At 41.0% G+C, this 17,928-nt stretch overlaps 1 protein-coding gene across 1 annotated transcript; it reads left to right on the top strand.

The window, feature by feature from the left end:
* Positions 7–16,213, top strand: PSMB1 (proteasome subunit beta 1). Its single transcript, NM_001244353.1, is given in 6 exon segments — positions 7–145; positions 3,540–3,647; positions 6,948–7,029; positions 9,480–9,609; positions 14,831–14,937; positions 15,926–16,213. Coding segments are annotated over 6 exon segments (726 nt in total). The 5' UTR covers positions 7–32; the 3' UTR covers positions 16,112–16,213.

Below are 17,928 nucleotides of genomic sequence, written 5' to 3' on the forward strand. Positions count from 1 at the left end.
TCGCCGTGAGACAGCAGGAGCTGAGCGGCGCGATGTTGTCTTCGGTAGCAGCGTACTCTGTCCCCGGCAGAGACTTGGCCATGGATCCTCATAGCGCCGCGGGTCCTTCGCAGCTGCGCTTTTCGCCCTACGCTTTCAATGGAGGGTAAAGCCCAGGGAGCCGACACTTTCTCTTTCGCCCCCCTCGCCCCCATGTCGCTAAGCCCGTTGGCGCGGCTGCCAAATCTTGCCCCGCCACCTCCTCTCCGTGTTTGCTCAATTCGTCTTGTTCTTCACAGCTTCCCTTTACAGGCTGGAAACTGGGTCTTGAATGTGGACAGCCAGGTGTTTGTAGTCTGCTCTTTGCGGAAGTGAGACAGTAGATAGGAATTGAGATCTGGCCCTCTGTTCTGCAAGAGCTTTAAAAATGGATCTTATCTCTCCTTACTGTCTGAGCATGTATCTCGCGCTAGGAGATGAGGGGCGGATTGAGCATCTGAGATTGAAGAGTTATGGTTGATTAACAGTGTCCTTAGGTTTAGTTGTGTCTGTAGCTAAAAGGGCTGATCAAACAACATCATTTTCTGTTATTTTAAATGACAGAAACTGGCCAGACCTAGTTTTATTGGTCAGTGCTTGTTTTTAAGGGTTTGCATAAATTCGGGGGGGGGGAGTCCTTTAAAGGTATATTCTTGCATATTGCATTCAAGTTGTCTTTCTTTTTTTAATTACCAGATTTTCTTAAATAATACTTTTCCTTGATAGTACACTAAAAGAAGTAGGTTGTGGAAAGACACTATTTAGGATTCCTAAGAGTAAAGAGCTGTATATTTAAGTAGTGTTTATAGTTTACCCATCAAACTTTGTATATTAAAACATACACACCCAATTCAAACAAACAGATGGTCTTTTAAGATAACCAGGTTAACAGTTCCTTATGGATTTGAAATTTTAATGCAGATTGTTGGGGTATGTTGCAAAGAAAGTGGAAGGCTGTGATTTTAGCATTGTTTCTGTCATGGAAGGGCAGTGTAGTCCTTGGGTACCTCTCAACTTTTTTTTTTTTTTTAAGGGCCACACCCACAGCATATGGAAGTTCCCAGGCTAGGGGTCGAATTGATTATTAACTTACCTTTAATAATGTAGACATAACTCAGTCTGTGCTCTTTTTCTTTAGTGTTTATTGCTGCTGGCTCTTGGGCAGCCTTTGCTTCTACAATATAAGACTTAGTGCTATGTCTTTTTCTATTCTGACTAAATGTGGTTAAATGCCAAGTGATTAGGCTCCACATTTGTCACTGAGTACTCTCACATGTCTCATTAAGAGAGGATATTCCCAAATTGGTTCTTTCAATTTTACCTTTTATCAGCCCCTCCATTCTGGCTTGTTTTTGGTTGGTTGGTTGGTTGGAGGTTTTTTCTGGCCACTGCAGTGCCAGATTTGAGTGTATCTTCAACCTCCTCTGCAGCTTGCAGCAACGCCAGATCCTTAACTCACTGAGCAGGCCAGGGATCCAGGGATCGAACCCACATCCTCCTGTATACTTGTTGAGTTCTTAACCCACTGAGCCACAATGGGAACTCCCCCTTACAACTTCTTGAACCCAGAGTTCCTTATCTTCCTTAGCTACTCCTAGCTTAAGGGGAGAATCAGAAGAGAAGCATCTCGTAAACTGAAAGCAGTTATCTTCTTCAGTCCTTATGCTGACTGGGTGTTAGATGGTATACGCCTCCGTTTTCAGAATGAACCTGGGCCCTTAGATGTTACATTTCTTTAATATGACGTCACTGATCTGGTGTGAAGTTGAACCCCAGGACTTGAATCCATAGCTCTCTTGCATTGAGTTGATGTATGCTTTTATCATTGCACTTTTATTAAATATTTTCTGTGACAATTGATGAAGAAGTTATAAAATGAGTATTGAACCCATTTCATGAGGCAGTTACAGATTCTGTATAAGACTCATAAGGTATTCAGTACTCATTACACTCTGCTCAGTTTTTAGCATCTGTAATCCTGTTACTGCCCTAAAAGTTAGTTTCTTGTGGTTTTCTGATTATTAACTTACCTTTAACAATGTAGACATAACTCAGTCTGTGCTCTTTTTCTTTAGTGTTTATTGCTGCTGGCTCTTGGGCAGCCTTTGCTTCTACAATATAAGACTTAGTGCTATGTCTTTTTCTATTCTGACTAAATGTGGTTAAATGCCAAGTGATTAGGCTCCACATTTGTCACTGAGTACTCTCACATGTCTCATTAAGAGAGGATATTCCCAAATTGGTTCTTTCAATTTTACCTTTTATCAGCCCCTCCATTCTGGCTTGTTTTTGGTTGGTTGGTTGGTTGGAGGTTTTTTGGTTTGTTTTGTTTGTTTGTTTGTTTGTTTGTTTTTACCAAACCCACAGCATGTGGAAGTTCTGGGGCCCGGGATTGAACCCCAGCCACTGCAGTGACTGACAGCACTGAATCCTTAACCCACTGAGCTACCAGGGAACTCCTTGATTCTGCTTTCTTAAATAAAACATTTCCATCTGGATTTTCTGCTCTCACCATAACTCAATATATTAAAACAGGGAGTTCTCATCGTGGTGCAGTGGGTTAAGTCCCCAACTGCGGGGGCTCAGGTAGTTGCAGAGGTATAGGTTCAGTTCCTGGCCCTGGCCTGGAACAGTGGGTTAAGGGATCTAGTGTTGCCACAGTGCACCGTTGGCTCAGATTCTGTTCCTGGCCCAGAAACTTCCATACACTGCAGGCATGACCATTTAAAAAAAAAAGGAAAAAGAGGAGTTCCCATGTTGGCTCAGGGGAAACGGACCCAACTAGTATCCAACAGGATGCGGGTTTGATCCCTGCCCCTGAGCAGTGAGTTAAGGATCCAGCATTGCCGCAAGCTGTGATGTAGGTCAGAGACATGGCTTGAATCCTTCCTTGCTGTGGCTGTGGTGTAGGTCTGCAGCTCCAGCTCCGATTTGACCCCTAGCTTGGAAGCCTCCATGTGCTGTGGGTATAGCCCTAAAAAGAAAGAAAAAAAAAAAGGAGAGAGAGATTAAAACAAAAAGCAAGCTATTCCTCTCAATAACTTCTGCTTTGCACTCCTTATAATTACATTATCATGCTGCTCTTCCAGCATCTAACACATTTTGTTAGTTACAAAAACTTGTACAACTTGTGTGTTTATGTTTTTGAATTTACCTGTTTCTTCCTGTTTGCATTGCCGCCTTCTTATTGCGTAGTCTTATTGAGTTCCCATTTTATTTCACCTATAGTGTTATTGTCACGGTAGTCATCTTAAAACTCCACTTTGCAAATGGACCTTTCCTCATTCTTGCTCACATTACCTTTATGGGTCCTCACCAAAATTCCAAAATCTTTCCCAGATGACTATGGCCAGGGGTCCTTTCCCCTGATCTTCTCTCTTCCATCTGAATCCTACATTTGGCTTTTTACATGTAATGGATTTTATCCCAATATATGCTGTGGAGCATTTTCATGTTGGGGAAAGTGTTATTACCACCACCCAAAAGAATTCGTTAATTTTTTGTCTTCCTTTTCCCCTCAGAACTGTATTGGCAATTGCGGGAGAAGATTTTTCAATTGTTGCTTCTGACACCCGATTGAGTGAAGGGTTTTCAATTCACACACGGGACAGCCCCAAATGTTACAAATTGTAAGTAAATACTTCTGAGGATGTGTTCTCAGCACCTTGTGATGATTTGACGCTGCAAGAAATTCAACTCCTAAACCATTTGTTTCACGAGTTTTTAGATTGCCTGCTTAGAACTTCGCTTGCATTTTTCTTAGAAAATACTAACTTAGGGAGTTCCCATCATGGCTCAGTGGTTAACGAACCCGACTAGTGTTCATGAGGATGCAGGTTCGACCCCTGGCCTTGCTGGGTAGGTTAACGATCTGGCGTTGCCATGAGCTGTGGTGTAGGTCCCAGACACAGTTCGGATCCCATGTGGCTGTGGCTATGGTGTAGGCTGGCATCTACACCTCTAATTTGACCCCTAGCCTGGGAACCTCAGTATGCTACAGGTGTGGCCCTAAAAAGACAAAAGAAAAGAAAATACTTAGGAAGTTATTTTCTGATAATTCAGTATGTATTCTTCATGATATTTGCATATCTAGGAACTAACAATGCTTTTGGTAACTTAGATATTTTTTACCTCAGCATCTTATGAAAAATTTCACATATACAACAAAAGTAAAATAATTTTGTAGTGGACACTCATATACTATCACCTAGATCTTATTAGCATTTTACTACTTTATCATATGTCATTTATTATTTATCATTCTGTGCATCCATTAATATGTTAAATTTTTTCTAATATACCCCTTTTAAAAAAAGTAACCCTAAACATTCAATTTAACCATATCCTAAGTAGTTATAGCCATAGCTCACAGTTTTAATGGGCTGGCTATACTTTTTCTAAAACATAAGAAATAAAGTTGTGGGCACTGGGAAAAAAAATGTCTGCATAAATAACCTAAATGCATCTTGCAGATTAGCAGTGGTTTGTATTTAACATTTTTGGACACATTAATTCCCACAAGAGCCTCTTCAGCCTATTTTTTAGCAGGAGTGGACTGGTCCTTGGGGCAGGGCCTTCTGCTGTAGAGTGTGGGCTAGCCTGCAGCTCAACCTAAAAAACAATAAGCTTATCTTCCTCTTCCTAGTTCCTATTCTGTCCGCTTCTCTGGGGGTTTTGGTTTTTTGTGGGTTGGTTGGTTTGTTTGTTTGTTTTGTTTTGTTTTTTTGGTGTGGTTTATTTATTTATTTATTTTGTCTTTTTAGGGCTGCACCTGAGGCAAATGGAGGTTCCCAGGCTGTGGTTGAATCAGAGCTACGGCTGGCTGGCCTATGACACAGCCACGGCAACTTGGGGTCTGAGCCACATGTGCGACCTACACCACAGCTCACAGCAGTGCTGGATCCTTAACCCACTGAACGAGGCCAGGGATCGAACCTTTCCTCATGGATGCTAGTCACATTCATTTCTGCTGAGCCACGAAGGGAACACCCATCTTTTCTTCTTCTAAAATGTAACTTTTATGATTTGAAAGTAGTAAATGTCATAAATAAATTTTTAAAATACAATTTTATAGAAACCATCTTGGTGCAAGATTTTGCTCGTCTTAGTACTGTACTGTTTTAGTTTGTGCGCTGCTGAAGTGAATACCCATTTTTTTTTTTTTTTTTTTTTTTGTCTTTTTGCCATTTCTTGGGCCGCTCCCTCGGCATATGGAGGTTCCCAGGCTAGGGGTCTACGCCAGAGCCACAGCAACGCGGGATCCAAGCCACATCTGTGACCTACACCACAGCTCACGGCAACGCCGGATCGTTAACCCACTGAGCAAGGGCAGGGACCAAACCCGCAACCTCATGGTTCCTAGTCGGATTCGTTAACCACTGCGCCACGGCGGGAACTCCCCATTCTTTTTTTAATGAAATACTGTAGGTATATATAGAGACAAACAACATCACTGACTGTTCTGTCATCCTCCCTAGGCACTGGAACATGCATTCCATTGAATTGCCTGCATGCCCTTGATCCCATTCCCTTTGGGGCTGACCTAGAGCCACGCCTGCCTCTTTCCCACCTGTTTGAGACTTACCTTTATTCTTTATTCTCTACATGAAAACTCCTTTTCATTTATGCCCCTGGATATTTGTCAGAAGCATTTTGGGGCTCAGATTTTGTCCTACCCATTGGTACTGTCAGCCCATCCTGGTAGTAGGGGCAGTGAAGCCTCATGGGAGATTGGAGGTCTAACTCAGTGCAGTGGGGTTAGTTGTAGAGGTGAGTCCAGAAATGCTGGTGATGCCTGTAGAGTTGTCAGTAGCCTCCCCATTTGGACAAGTGCAATTAGTACGTGTCATCCACACACTTCTGGAAGGAAGGGTATCATGTCGCCTCTGCTGAATATTTCTTAATGGGAATGGTTTAGGTTTTCTAATAGATGTCAAGATTTAGGAATTTATTTTTGATACATAGATGTACCAAAGTTTAATCACTTCCCCTCTGGTGGGCATTTGGGTTGTGGGAGAGCCATTAAAATAACAGGTACACTTACATACAAGCAAATTTAGAGCCTTCCTTTGCAAACTTGTGTGAATATGTTGACTGGATTAATTTCTAGCAGTGGAATTACCGAGTAAGAGGGACACACATTTCAGTTTTTCCTAGTTACAGTAAATAGCCCTTCTAAAGCATTAGATCAGTGTACACTCTTTCCCAGTATCAGAGAGTACCCATTTCCCACAACCTCACCAGGCATTGTTAGTCTAATATGTTAAAATCATCTCTTATTTAGATTTGAATTTCTAAGTGACATAGAGGCTCTTTTTACATGTTTGTGGTAACTTGTGTCTCTTTTTATGTGACTTTCATATAATGTGCCCATCTTCTCATTGTGCATGGGTTTGTTTTTTTTTTTTTAATTGAGGCATAATTGACATGAAACATTATAATAGTTTCAGGTGTACAACATCCCATATTCATATTTTTGCAAAATGATCACCACAATTAGTCTGCTTATAGTATCTACCACCACACATAGTTGTAACATTTTTTTTCCTGTGATGAGAATATTTAAGATCTACTCTCTTAGCAGTTTTCAAACATGCAGTACAGGATTATTAACTGCAGTCACTAGTCTGTGTGTTATACCTCTATGATCCATTTTGTTGTAATGCTTTTCATATTTGTAGCAGTCCTTTGCAGGATAAGGAAATTAAAATTAGGCTTTGGTCATATGTACTACATGTATATTTTGTTAATTTTTTTAAACTGTATTTATCATATTTCATAAAAGTTTTGATTTTTTTGTAATCAAATTTTTGAAACTTTTCTGTGTGGACATTAGGTTGTATCATTTTTAAACCAGCTGTCTTCAACCTAAGGTTGTTTTGCTTTACTGTCAAACCAACTCGGTTTCCTAAAATGTTGTTTTTTTACAGAACAGACAAAACAGTCATTGGTTGTAGTGGTTTTCATGGAGACTGTCTTACCCTGACAAAAATTATTGAAGCAAGACTAAAGGTAAATGCTTTTCTGTATGTGTGCACTATTGAAAGCTAATAACAATTCTTTAGATTCTTTTTGGCATACATCACGACTGTTGCTCAGAATAGCTGGAGAAGAACTAATTTAGCAGATGAAGAAACCATAGCCTATCCTAGAAATGAAATGATACTGCATCTTGTTCATTCGTTAATAGCATAATATGAAACGACAGCATCATCAAAGTAGCATAATATAAAACGACAGCAAGTTCCTCTTGTTAAAGTGTATGTACAATATAAAGGATTCTCTCCTTTTTTTGAGGTAGATTGGGAAGGGTTTCTTCTGAAGTTACATTTCCCTTAGAAACAGAGCAAATCAATTCTGTGGAGGAGGCAGGCTTTTAGACAGGAGTTTGGTTTGGATTACTGTCAGCTGACGTGCTCTGTCTTTACTGCACTGCCCTCTTGGCATGAACAGGAATGGGAAGAAATAAGCCAGTTGTTTGGACCAGAGGCACAACCCAAGCCGTTATCACCTAACACCTTAATAGGCTTTAGTTGATAGCCAGCTGAGGAAGGGGATTTGATGTGGGGTGGGAGAAGTGAGAGAATGAGACACACTAACCTGTTTTGCGGTTTTTAAAGTGGCTGACGCTGTCACAGCCTGCACTTGTCTTTTGTGGGAGCTGGGGAGACGTGAAGGATGAAGGAATGCTGGCCGGATAAAGCAGGGGCATGTCTGGGTTTTGATTATGGCCTGTGTATGTGAGCAGTGCTTGTTTCTAATAGTTTCAAGGAGAATAAAATGAGTAATTTGAACTGTATTGAAACGGATTTTGTTTGTATTACTAGCCTTAAGGAACTGCACTCTTCTTTAGTAAGTTGGTAATAGTAGGTGGGGGTAGCTGTTTCTTAAACAACTACAGCCTAGTGAAGTTTTTTAAATTGCTATTGATGCAGTACCGATATTATATGCTCTTAGTTTTCTTATTTAATTTTGTAGGATATATGTCATAATTTTTAGTTTAGTAGTTGGAAAGTCCAGCTGGTACATGGAAAGGTTGATCATGTTCTGTGTTGCCTATTTGTGCATAACCTTAAGATTGTACTGTTGGGGTACGTAGGAATTTGTTTAACTGACACTTGTTTTTTGAATGTATAGAAACGATTTTGTTTGGTATTTATCAGATGTTAACATTTACTTATACTCTTCAGTGGTTTACGTTTATTGACATATTTACGTGACTTCTAGTGCATATTTTGTAAATGGAATTTAGAGGACAAAAATAGACGTGACGTGGGAGTTGGCCTAGTGGCTAAGGACTTAGCATTGTTACTGCTGTGGTTTGGGTTATTGCTCCTTGGCCTGGGAACTTCCACATACCTTGGAGAGTGGTATTTTGTTAATAAAATAGAACAAGTAACAGTGAGTTCAGTTCAGTGAATAATCCTTGAAATTTCTCTTTCATTACTGTATGATGGTGAGCTGAATAACTGTTGCTGCTTGGTTTTGAAATGAAATGAAATCAGTAATTTTTTTATAATCTTGGAAAAAATGTTTCCATACCCTGATTTATCTAAGGTGCTCATTTCTCACTTTTTTTCGGTACTTTGTCATTGTTCGATTTTATTGAACTTCTTAGGTTTCTCTTTAGAGAGACTTGCTATGTGGCTGACAAAGAAATTGGTGAACTTAAATGTGTTTTATTGGAGAATTCATGATCCCCAAGGATGTAGGAAATCTAGGATTGGAAATCGCTATATAAGATACTATTTTGGACACTTCTGTTCTCCTGTGTAGATGTTTTAAGGAGTGAGACCACCGCCCTGTCCTAGATTCATGCTAGGGTGCCAGAAGAGTGCTGCCCTCATATGTTCTGTTCTCACACTTCTCTACACCAAAGAGAGGAACTTATATCTGAGTCCAATCAGGAGTTAGCATAGTAAATATTTTTAGCTTTATGGGCCATTTGGTTTGTGACAACTATTCACCTCTGCCCTTGTAGCACAAAAGCAGACAGAGAAAGTGTGTAATGAATGAACAATATTGTGTTCCAATAAAGCTATGGAAACAAGGGTGGGCTGGATTTAGCCCATGGGTTATACTTTGGGGACCACTGTCTCTTTGCTGAGTGGAGCGCTGGGTTTGGAACATCGTCTCCGTGTCATCTTACACGCCCTGCTTGTATGTATTTGCTCTTCAGTTAGCAGTGCCTGAGAGGGGATGGCATAGAGAACAGCCTTTAAACCAGAGAGTTCAGGGCAAACTTAACGTTCTTTCCCTAGAAATGTTTGTAGCTCCCCAAATGATACGACAGAATGAACTGTTATTTCATCGTAGTATTGTGTCGTTTGATCATAAACAAAACATGCGTCCTTTCCCATTTCACCAAAATTGGCTTTCATTCTTCTCCATTTATTACTCATTGTTTTAGTCTTTAATATATTCTCCTTCTGCATACCTGTCGTTTCCATTGATAATTGCAGATGTATAAGCATTCCAATAATAAGGCCATGACTACGGGGGCAATTGCAGCAATGCTGTCCACAATCCTCTACTCCAGGCGCTTCTTTCCCTACTACGTGTACAACATCATCGGGGGACTCGATGAGGAAGGTAGGACATTTGCTTTTTGGAAGATGAAAGGGGTGGCATTTCTTAGATGTGTGTGTTTCCATCCAGAGTTGAGAAGAATCCGACACTGTCTTGCCCCAACAAATTCATTTTTTCCATACTTAAAACTGTGAAGAAACTGGAGCTAAAAGAGAAATGGTTATCCAAAGACACACAGCAAGTGGAGTATTAAGCTCTAGTAGTGAATGTTGGGCAGTCAGTTGTTTTAGTGTTTTCTCAAGATCTTACATGAGTCTAGTAGTAGATAATTAGCGTTTTAATCCTACAGAAAAAATCCTGACTTGGAAAAGCTTGACCTAAGTATAATTCTAAGTAAAGACTATTAACAAACATATTTGACTTCAAATGGTTTTTTTTGAAAGTAATGTGTTAGAAGAGATATATTTCCACCAGTGTTTTCAAATGATTTTTTAAAAACTTGTTTGACTTGCTGTCGGAGTCAGACCCAGCAGGATAGGGAGTGAGCATCTTCACTTGACGTTTCTACCCTGGTTCTGATCCACTGCTGTGCTACTCAGGCCAGCAGTGCTTTTCACCAGGTCTGACACTTTTTAGTTGTTTCCCAAACCAAACACCATCTCCCAGGATGGATCTGTGCACCATTTAGAGTGGTCCGTTGTACAAAAAGTTACAGAAATGTCTGGGTGAGGACAACAGCTTTGATATAAGTCTGTCTTTCTGAGAGGGAGGATTTCTGGTTCTTTTCAACTCCTTCTCCCTCTAGTTCTTACTCCCGTCCATTTTTGTTCCACCGGTATTTGTCTTTGCTGTTGTCTCTCTACCCCTGTATGCGACCTATGGGAGCAGTCTAATCATTTTATCTACCATGGTTTATATGTAGGCAAATTAGATTGACCCAGTTTTTTTAGGCTTTCAGACTTACTTGAAAAATAAGAGAAAATAAAGCATTGAATGGTAAATAGAAATTAATTATCCTTAACCTGGGTAATTAAATTCTAGCCACAGGTTCACTTGCCTGACCCAGCATGCTGGACATTTCTGGTGCTTTTCTTGACTTCCATTATGTCTGACTTGAATGTCAGGTTAATTAGTTCAGATTTTAGTAACATTAATAATAGCTGCCATTGAATTTCAGCAGGCCAGACAGTGTCCTTTGACTTTTTCTGAGGGTCAGCCTGATTTGGTTGGCAATTTCACATACTGAATGGCTACGGTCTGGGTTTGGATCCGATTGATTTCAGAGCTCTGTGTGATGACACTGCTTGTTTTGGTGGTATTTTCAGGTATTTTTAATTATCTTTTCTGATCTTGTCTGGTTTGCTTTGATTGTTCTTTAAATTTGTATTTCTTATGTATGTGATAGAGTGGTCCTCCTTCTTCATTTTCTGTTCCCCAAGACAGTCTTCAGCTCTTTCACCTGTGCTCTTTCTTGGTTTATTTCCCAAGAAATTTCTGAAAAAAAGAATCTGGAGACCTTTTTGAGACTTTGCTTTTAGCATCTTTTCCTTGTCCTGGTGTTCTGAGAGGCTACAGGGAGGCTCCTCATCCAGTCTTTCCTCGTTTTCTTTATCTTCTCCACCTTCTTGCCCCGCGTCCTCCTCCCCTGACCCCACCACCTCCACTACCGCCTGGCTTATCATCCCATCATTGCTAATTTTTTCTCTGAATATTGTCTATCTATTTGGGGTTTTTTGTTGTTGTCGTTCTGCTCTGAAAGTTTCCTTGACTTCAGTACCTTATTCTTTACTAAATTCTATTTCTGCCATTATTAATTTCCAAGAACTTTTACTTATTTTCTAGTTTCCTTATTTGTTTTAAGTGTCCTGTTATCGTTAGATTTTTTTTTTAATTTATTTTATTTTATTTTTTTTGTCTTTTTGTCTTTTTAGGGCTGCTCCTGAGGCATATGGAGGCTCCCAGGCTGGGGGTCTAATCGGAGCTGTTGCTGCTGGCCTACCCCACAGCCACAGCCATGCCAGATCTGAGCCACTTCTGCGACCTACACCACAGCTCACGTCAACACCGGATCCTTGATCCGCTGAGCGAGGCCAGGGATCAAACCCGCAACCTCATGGTTCCTAGTCGGATTCATTTCTGCTTTGCCAGGATGGGAACTCCTAGGTTTTTTTTTATATATATATACTTGGAAGTTTTCTTGTGTTCTCTGCATTTTATCAGATTGCTTTTTTAATTTTGTTTGTTGATTTTTGGCTGCTGTCTTCTACGTTGGAGGCTTCCTTTAAATTTCCTTTGAATTTTGGCTGTTTGTATTGACAAGTGGTACATCATAAAGGTCTACATTGGAGTGGCATATCACCTTTCCATTTAACACTTGTTTTTGTACCTGCCTCGTGACTCCCAGGTCCCAAGCCTCTGCTGATGTCTTAAGGTTTTGTTTCCTGTCTTTTGTGTTTGTGGGGGTGAGGCTGTGCTCCTTATGGAGACCTTCAGGACAGTGGGGTCAACAGCTGACCTTCAGGACAATGGGATCAACAACTGACCTTCAGCACACAGTCAACAGCTGCACCTTAGTTTGCCCGCCATTCTTCTGAGGGTCATTTAGGTTGTTTCTGGTTTCCTTAATATGAACGAGATGATGAGCTTCCTTGTACATACGGTTTTGTATACTTCTCCAACCATGATTATCTCCCTGGGAAAAATTCCTAGAAGTTGAGTTTCTGGGTCAGAGAATATCTCTCTTCTGCTCTTTTTGCGTTCTGATGACACCACAGGCTTGCCCTTCAGAAAGAGTCCTCCCACACTCTACCAGCAGAGATATGATTACCTTTTTTTTTCTTTTTCCCTAATCCTAACCAGTATCAGAATTCTAACACAATTTTAAAGGTCTTGCCCAGTAAATACTTTGTTGTTTTAACTTATATGTATTTTTTGTTTATTGAAGTTTGAGGTTTCCATGTTTATTATCTTTTTCATTTCTTCTTTGGAGACTCAGGTATTAATCTTTGGTTGTTCCTTCATTTGCAAGTTAGTCTTTTTCTTCCTGACTTAGAGGAATAACTGTGTCAGTCCTTTGCAATATAGGTAGTAGATGTCTCCCAAGAGTATTCTTGGTCTTGTCTGCACAAAACTTCCTGAGTTTCATGCAAATCTGTCAACCTTTTCTTTATGGTATTGAGTGTCTTACTTTGTAAGAAAGTCCTCCCTGATCTAGTGCCTCCCTGTGTATTTTTCCTCGGACTTGTTTGGTTTTATTTTATTTTTCACTTTGAACTTACTGTACTTTTTAAGACTTATTCTGAAGAGGAAAATTACTGTCTACAGTCAAGATTCATGCCTTCTGCTCTCGTGTTACTAATGTCTCTTGCTTTTTCTAAGTTGTGGTCTTGGGCATATCCCACTCTTTGGTTTTCCTCAGAGCTGTCTTGTGTGGTTTTTCTCTGATTGGTTTTACTCTCAGTTAAATCTTTGGGGCCTCGTTTACTTGTAGCCTGTTGGCCTCATGAGACACAATCTTGTTCTTTTGGCTCAATACTTCATGTCCCTTTCTTTGCGTGTTGAACTTAGTGAACTTGCCCACTGTGTTCTTGTTTCTCATTCCAAGGTTGCTTCCAGCAAAGACACTTGTCCAAGCTCTCTCGGATGATGCTTTCTCAGCTGGGTCGTGGCTCTGTGCGTAATTCTACAGTGGGAAAAATACACACAGCTAACAATGGCAGGCATCCATGGTAATAAGAAAATTGTCCTTATAGATGGTCTTTATCTCACATCTTCCAGGGTAACTACTGTAGTGTGTCCATTCTGATATAATATGTCTTAAAAATCACTTAAAAGTCAGACCTTATGAATGATGCCTGATTTCTCACAGCGGAAATGAATCCGACTAGTATCCACAAAGATGCAGGTTCAATCCCTGGCCTGGTTCAGTGGGTTGGGGATCCGGCATTGCCGTGAGCTGTGGTGTAGGTCACAGACGCGGCTCAGATCCCGCGTGGCTGTGGCTGTGGTGTAGTCCGGCAGCTGCAGCTCCAATTCCACCCTAGCCTGGGAACGTCCATGTGCCGTGGGTGCAGTCAAAAAAAAAAAACCAGTAACACGTGTTCCATAAAATAAACTCAATACCAAAGAACACAAAGTGATTCCCTTCTTTTCTTGCCTCCAGTCCCACGAGGATAAATAACTATAGTTTGTTTATTAATCTTTCCATACTTTTTTGTGTGTTTATATGCGTGTACGATTTATGACTTTAAATGAAAATAGGACCGTGCCACATGTCGCAGAGCCCTCTATTTTACACTGTTACACACATATGTCCCCTGTCCCATCTTCCTCTTCCTCTGCTGTACATTGTTATATGGACTTACCATTTTCTACCAATGGACTTGAGGTTGCTTGCAAGTTTTTGCTCTTTTAAGAGATACAGAAATGATTTTGTACATAATTGCTTTGTGTATTTATGTAAGCATTCCTGTAGGTGAATCTTAATTCTGTAAGTGAATTGTTACTGGGTCATAGGGTATGAACTTTTACATTTTGATAGATTCTGCCTCCAGATTGTTTATCAGAAAGTGGCAGGACAACTTATGCTTGCTTCAGGAGAGCCTGAGAGCCCATTTATCTACCCACTGATAGTTACATGTAGCTGTCTGATTAAGAATGAGTAGACTCACATTCTCTTTTTCTTACCCCCAAAATACAGTGACTCTTCATTCTGGCAATACAGAACAACTGTTAAATTTTAGGCAAAACTAACCTTTTGCATGTGACATTTGTGGTTTTCTGAAGTTTCTCCTTAATTGACTTTTTTGTGGTGCTTATGCTAGAGTGTGCTTAATATTAGTTTAAAAACGAATGGTAAGTTCTTCATACGTCAGATCATGGTAGCACTAGGAAAATCTGAAACTCATGTCTATATTAGAACTGCACCAGTAAGTTTTCTAGGAATGTTGTGAGGAGTTTGATGCAGAACTTATCAGAGGAGGTGACAGTTAACCAGTGCACCTGTGAGACCACATGTGTACTGGGAACCACAGGGTGGTAATAGGTGATGTGAGCTTGAAGAGAACATGAAGGTCCTTGTGGCAAATGCCGTAATGGAGAGAAGCATGGGCAGGCAGGCCTCTGCTTGCACACTGAGGAGAGGGGAAGGGTAGACTGCACTGTTTCTGAAATTTTAGCCAAGTCAGTAGTCTCTTTTGTATCACACTTTGACTATATTTATTTTTACCATGATTTGGGATTGTGATCAGGATGTGTCCTTACAGAAACTGTTTTCTTCTTTAAGGGAAGGGAGCCGTGTACAGCTTTGACCCTGTGGGGTCCTACCAGAGAGATTCCTTCAAGGCTGGAGGCTCAGCCAGTGCCATGCTGCAGCCCCTGCTTGACAACCAGGTAATGAGAATGCGTCCATGGGGGAGGAACTCAAGGTGCTATCCTCTGCATTCTCCCCATTAGCTTTGAGAAGCAGGGAAATCACGGCTTTCTTGTAAATCAGCATTGAGCGTGCTTGGCTGATTGCCCCCATCCACACCTTGCGTTTCTGTTCTACTGGTTCTCCTGCAGCCACTCACTCCCATGGCTCCTACTTCTTATTCTTCCAGGTTGCTTCTCTCTGCAATGACTGCTCCATTTTTTCACTTCTCCTCTTGCACTTTTAACTTGCAGATCATGAAAACACATTTCTCCTTCAGTCTCACCACTTCTGTGCCACCTAAGTTTGTATTCTAATTTGCAAGTACATTTCCATTACTGCTGGTTGCGTTCAGACCTGCATGCATCTTGCCGGGTCATTGTGTTTATTTCCTAACATCTTTTTTGCCTTCAGGCTTACTTCCCTAAGTCATCCTCCCAGCTTCTCTAAAAGGTGTTAGAGGAAGCTACTTCTGCATATTGCTTATCTGCCTTGTCTCTAGTCACTCCATATTCCACTCGGATCCTCGAAATGCGGTGCCTGCCCATTTCTGTGCCTTCGGCCATACCACAGCCTCTGTCTGGAATGTTAGTCCATCCTTTAACTCTAGTTTATCCTTTAGCCCTCAACGCAGGTGTATTTTCTGCCAGAGCCTTCCTTTTCTTCTCCCAGATTTGGTTATGACAGCTTAAGGCTCTCCTAGCTCTATTTTCTTCTTAGCTACAGCACATTCTGTAACAGTACTCTACTTACATATGTCCGCCTCTGTACGGTGTGCCTCTCAGGAGCAGGGGCATTGTCTCGGTGGATATTTGTCAGGTGTTAGGTGGGTGTAATTCGACCAAGTCTGGAAGCATTTCAGTTGAGGGACATTTTTAAGTGTGTGTGAGGTTTATTTTGAATCCTGGGGGAGACTGGGCCTTCTTCGTACAGTCGCATGACCCTTCATCCAAGTTTCTTACCCACCAGGTTGGTTTTAAGAACATGCAAAATGTGGAGCATGTCCCATTGTCCTTGGACAGAGCCATGCGGCTCGTGAAAGATGTCTTCATTTCTGCTGCTGAGAGGGACGTGTACACTGGGGACGCACTTAGGATCTGCATCGTGACCAAGGAGGGTGTCCGGGAGGAGACCGTTCCTCTGCGGAAGGACTGATGTCTGTGCTGTTATCATTGGTCAGTTACAAACTGGTTAATTTTGTGTCTTGAGACTATTGGATTGATTTGTTTTATTAAAAAATAAAACCCCAAGCACTCATTTTGTTATAACTTGTCTTCTTCCAGGAGAGAACTGGGAAGTAGAATCTCTTTTTCCTTTCATTTTCTTCATTTTTCTATCATCCATATCTTTTTTATTTGTATTTTCAGGGCTGCAGCCTCAGCATACAGAAGTTCCCAGGGTCAAATCAGAGCTGCAGCTGCAGGCCTACACCGCAGCCATAGCAACATTAGATCTGAAGCACATCTGTGACCTACACCACAGATCACAGCAATGCCAGATCTTTTAACCCACTGAACGAGGCCAGGATCAAACCCACATCCTCATGGGTACTAGTCGGGTTTGTTATCGCTGAGCCACAACAGGAACTCCTCAGAGCTGTTTTTGTTTTTGTTTTTGTTTTGTTTTGTTTTGTTTTTTTTGGTCTTTTTGCTATTTCTTTGGGCCACTCCTGTGGCATATGGAGGTTCCCAGGCTAGGGGTCGAATCGGAGCTGCAGCCACTGTCCTACGCCAGAGCCACAGCAACGCGGGATCTGAGCCGCATCTGCAACCTACACCACAGCTCATGGCGACGCCGGATCGTTAACCCACTGAGCAAGGGCAGGGACCAAACCCGCAACCTCATGGTTCCTAGTCGGATTCGTTAACCACTGCGCCACGACGGGAACTCCTTCTGTTTTTGTATTTTAAGGATAACAAATCTTTTAGCTTACATTAGGGAGCAGGAAATTTAATTGGAAAAGTTGACTTTTTTGATCAGCTTATCATCTTATGATAGTTGGTCCATCTTATAAGGAGAGTATTTGGAATTTCTGTAGTCCACCCAACTTACCTTTAAACCATCCCAGTTTTGTTAAGACATTAGTGGATTTAAATAGGATGATGTGTTAAAATTTATCATTTCTGGGATTGTTAAGCAGTCTTAAATAGCTATTTTGGAGGAAAGTCTTTAAATCAACCAGAGTAGAAGAAAATTGTAGAAGCAAATAGCCCCTTTACAGGGACTTTAGCCAGAAATTTTGTCTCTTTAGGGCTGTACCCGCAGCATATGGAGATTCCCAGGCCAGGGGTCTGATTGGAGCTATAGCTGCTGGCCTACACCACAGCCACAGCAACATGGGATCCGAGCCACGTCTACAACATACACCACAGCTCACAGCAACTCCGGATACTTAACCCACTGAGCAAGGCCAGGGTTCAAACCTGCATCCTCATGGGTACTAGTCACATTTGTTTCTGCTGTACCACAGCAGGAACTCCCTAGGATAATTTTTATAAACACTTTCAGAATGTTAAAATTGAGACCTAAATTTTGATAAAGCTACAGGTTTTTTTAGAACTATTAAATATATTTTAACTCCATTACAGTTGATGTTGGAGTAATTCTCTTGATCTTGACTAAGTCAAATTATAAATTACATAGGGGGTATGATTTGCTTTATGGCCTATCAAAAATGGTATTTTACTCTTGGCCTTCCATTAAGAGTTTAAATTACTAGAACCCCCAGTGGATACATATTTTTAAAATTGTTCTACAAATATTTGTTGAATACTCTGTCACAGTCACAAGTACACAATGGTCAGATCTCATTTGCATTTCTTTATAGTTTTCGTCACTGAAAACTAGACTATCCCATTCAGAATATGCATTTGCCATTTGTATTGTATTAAGAGTTCTCCAGGGAAACAGTAGGATTATCGACAGATTTATTGTGAGTAGCTGGCTCGTGTGATTGTCCCATTACCTAGCAT

This window comes from Sus scrofa, chromosome 1 (assembly GCF_000003025.6).
Source record: "Sus scrofa isolate TJ Tabasco breed Duroc chromosome 1, Sscrofa11.1, whole genome shotgun sequence".
NCBI lineage: Eukaryota > Metazoa > Chordata > Mammalia > Artiodactyla > Suidae > Sus > Sus scrofa.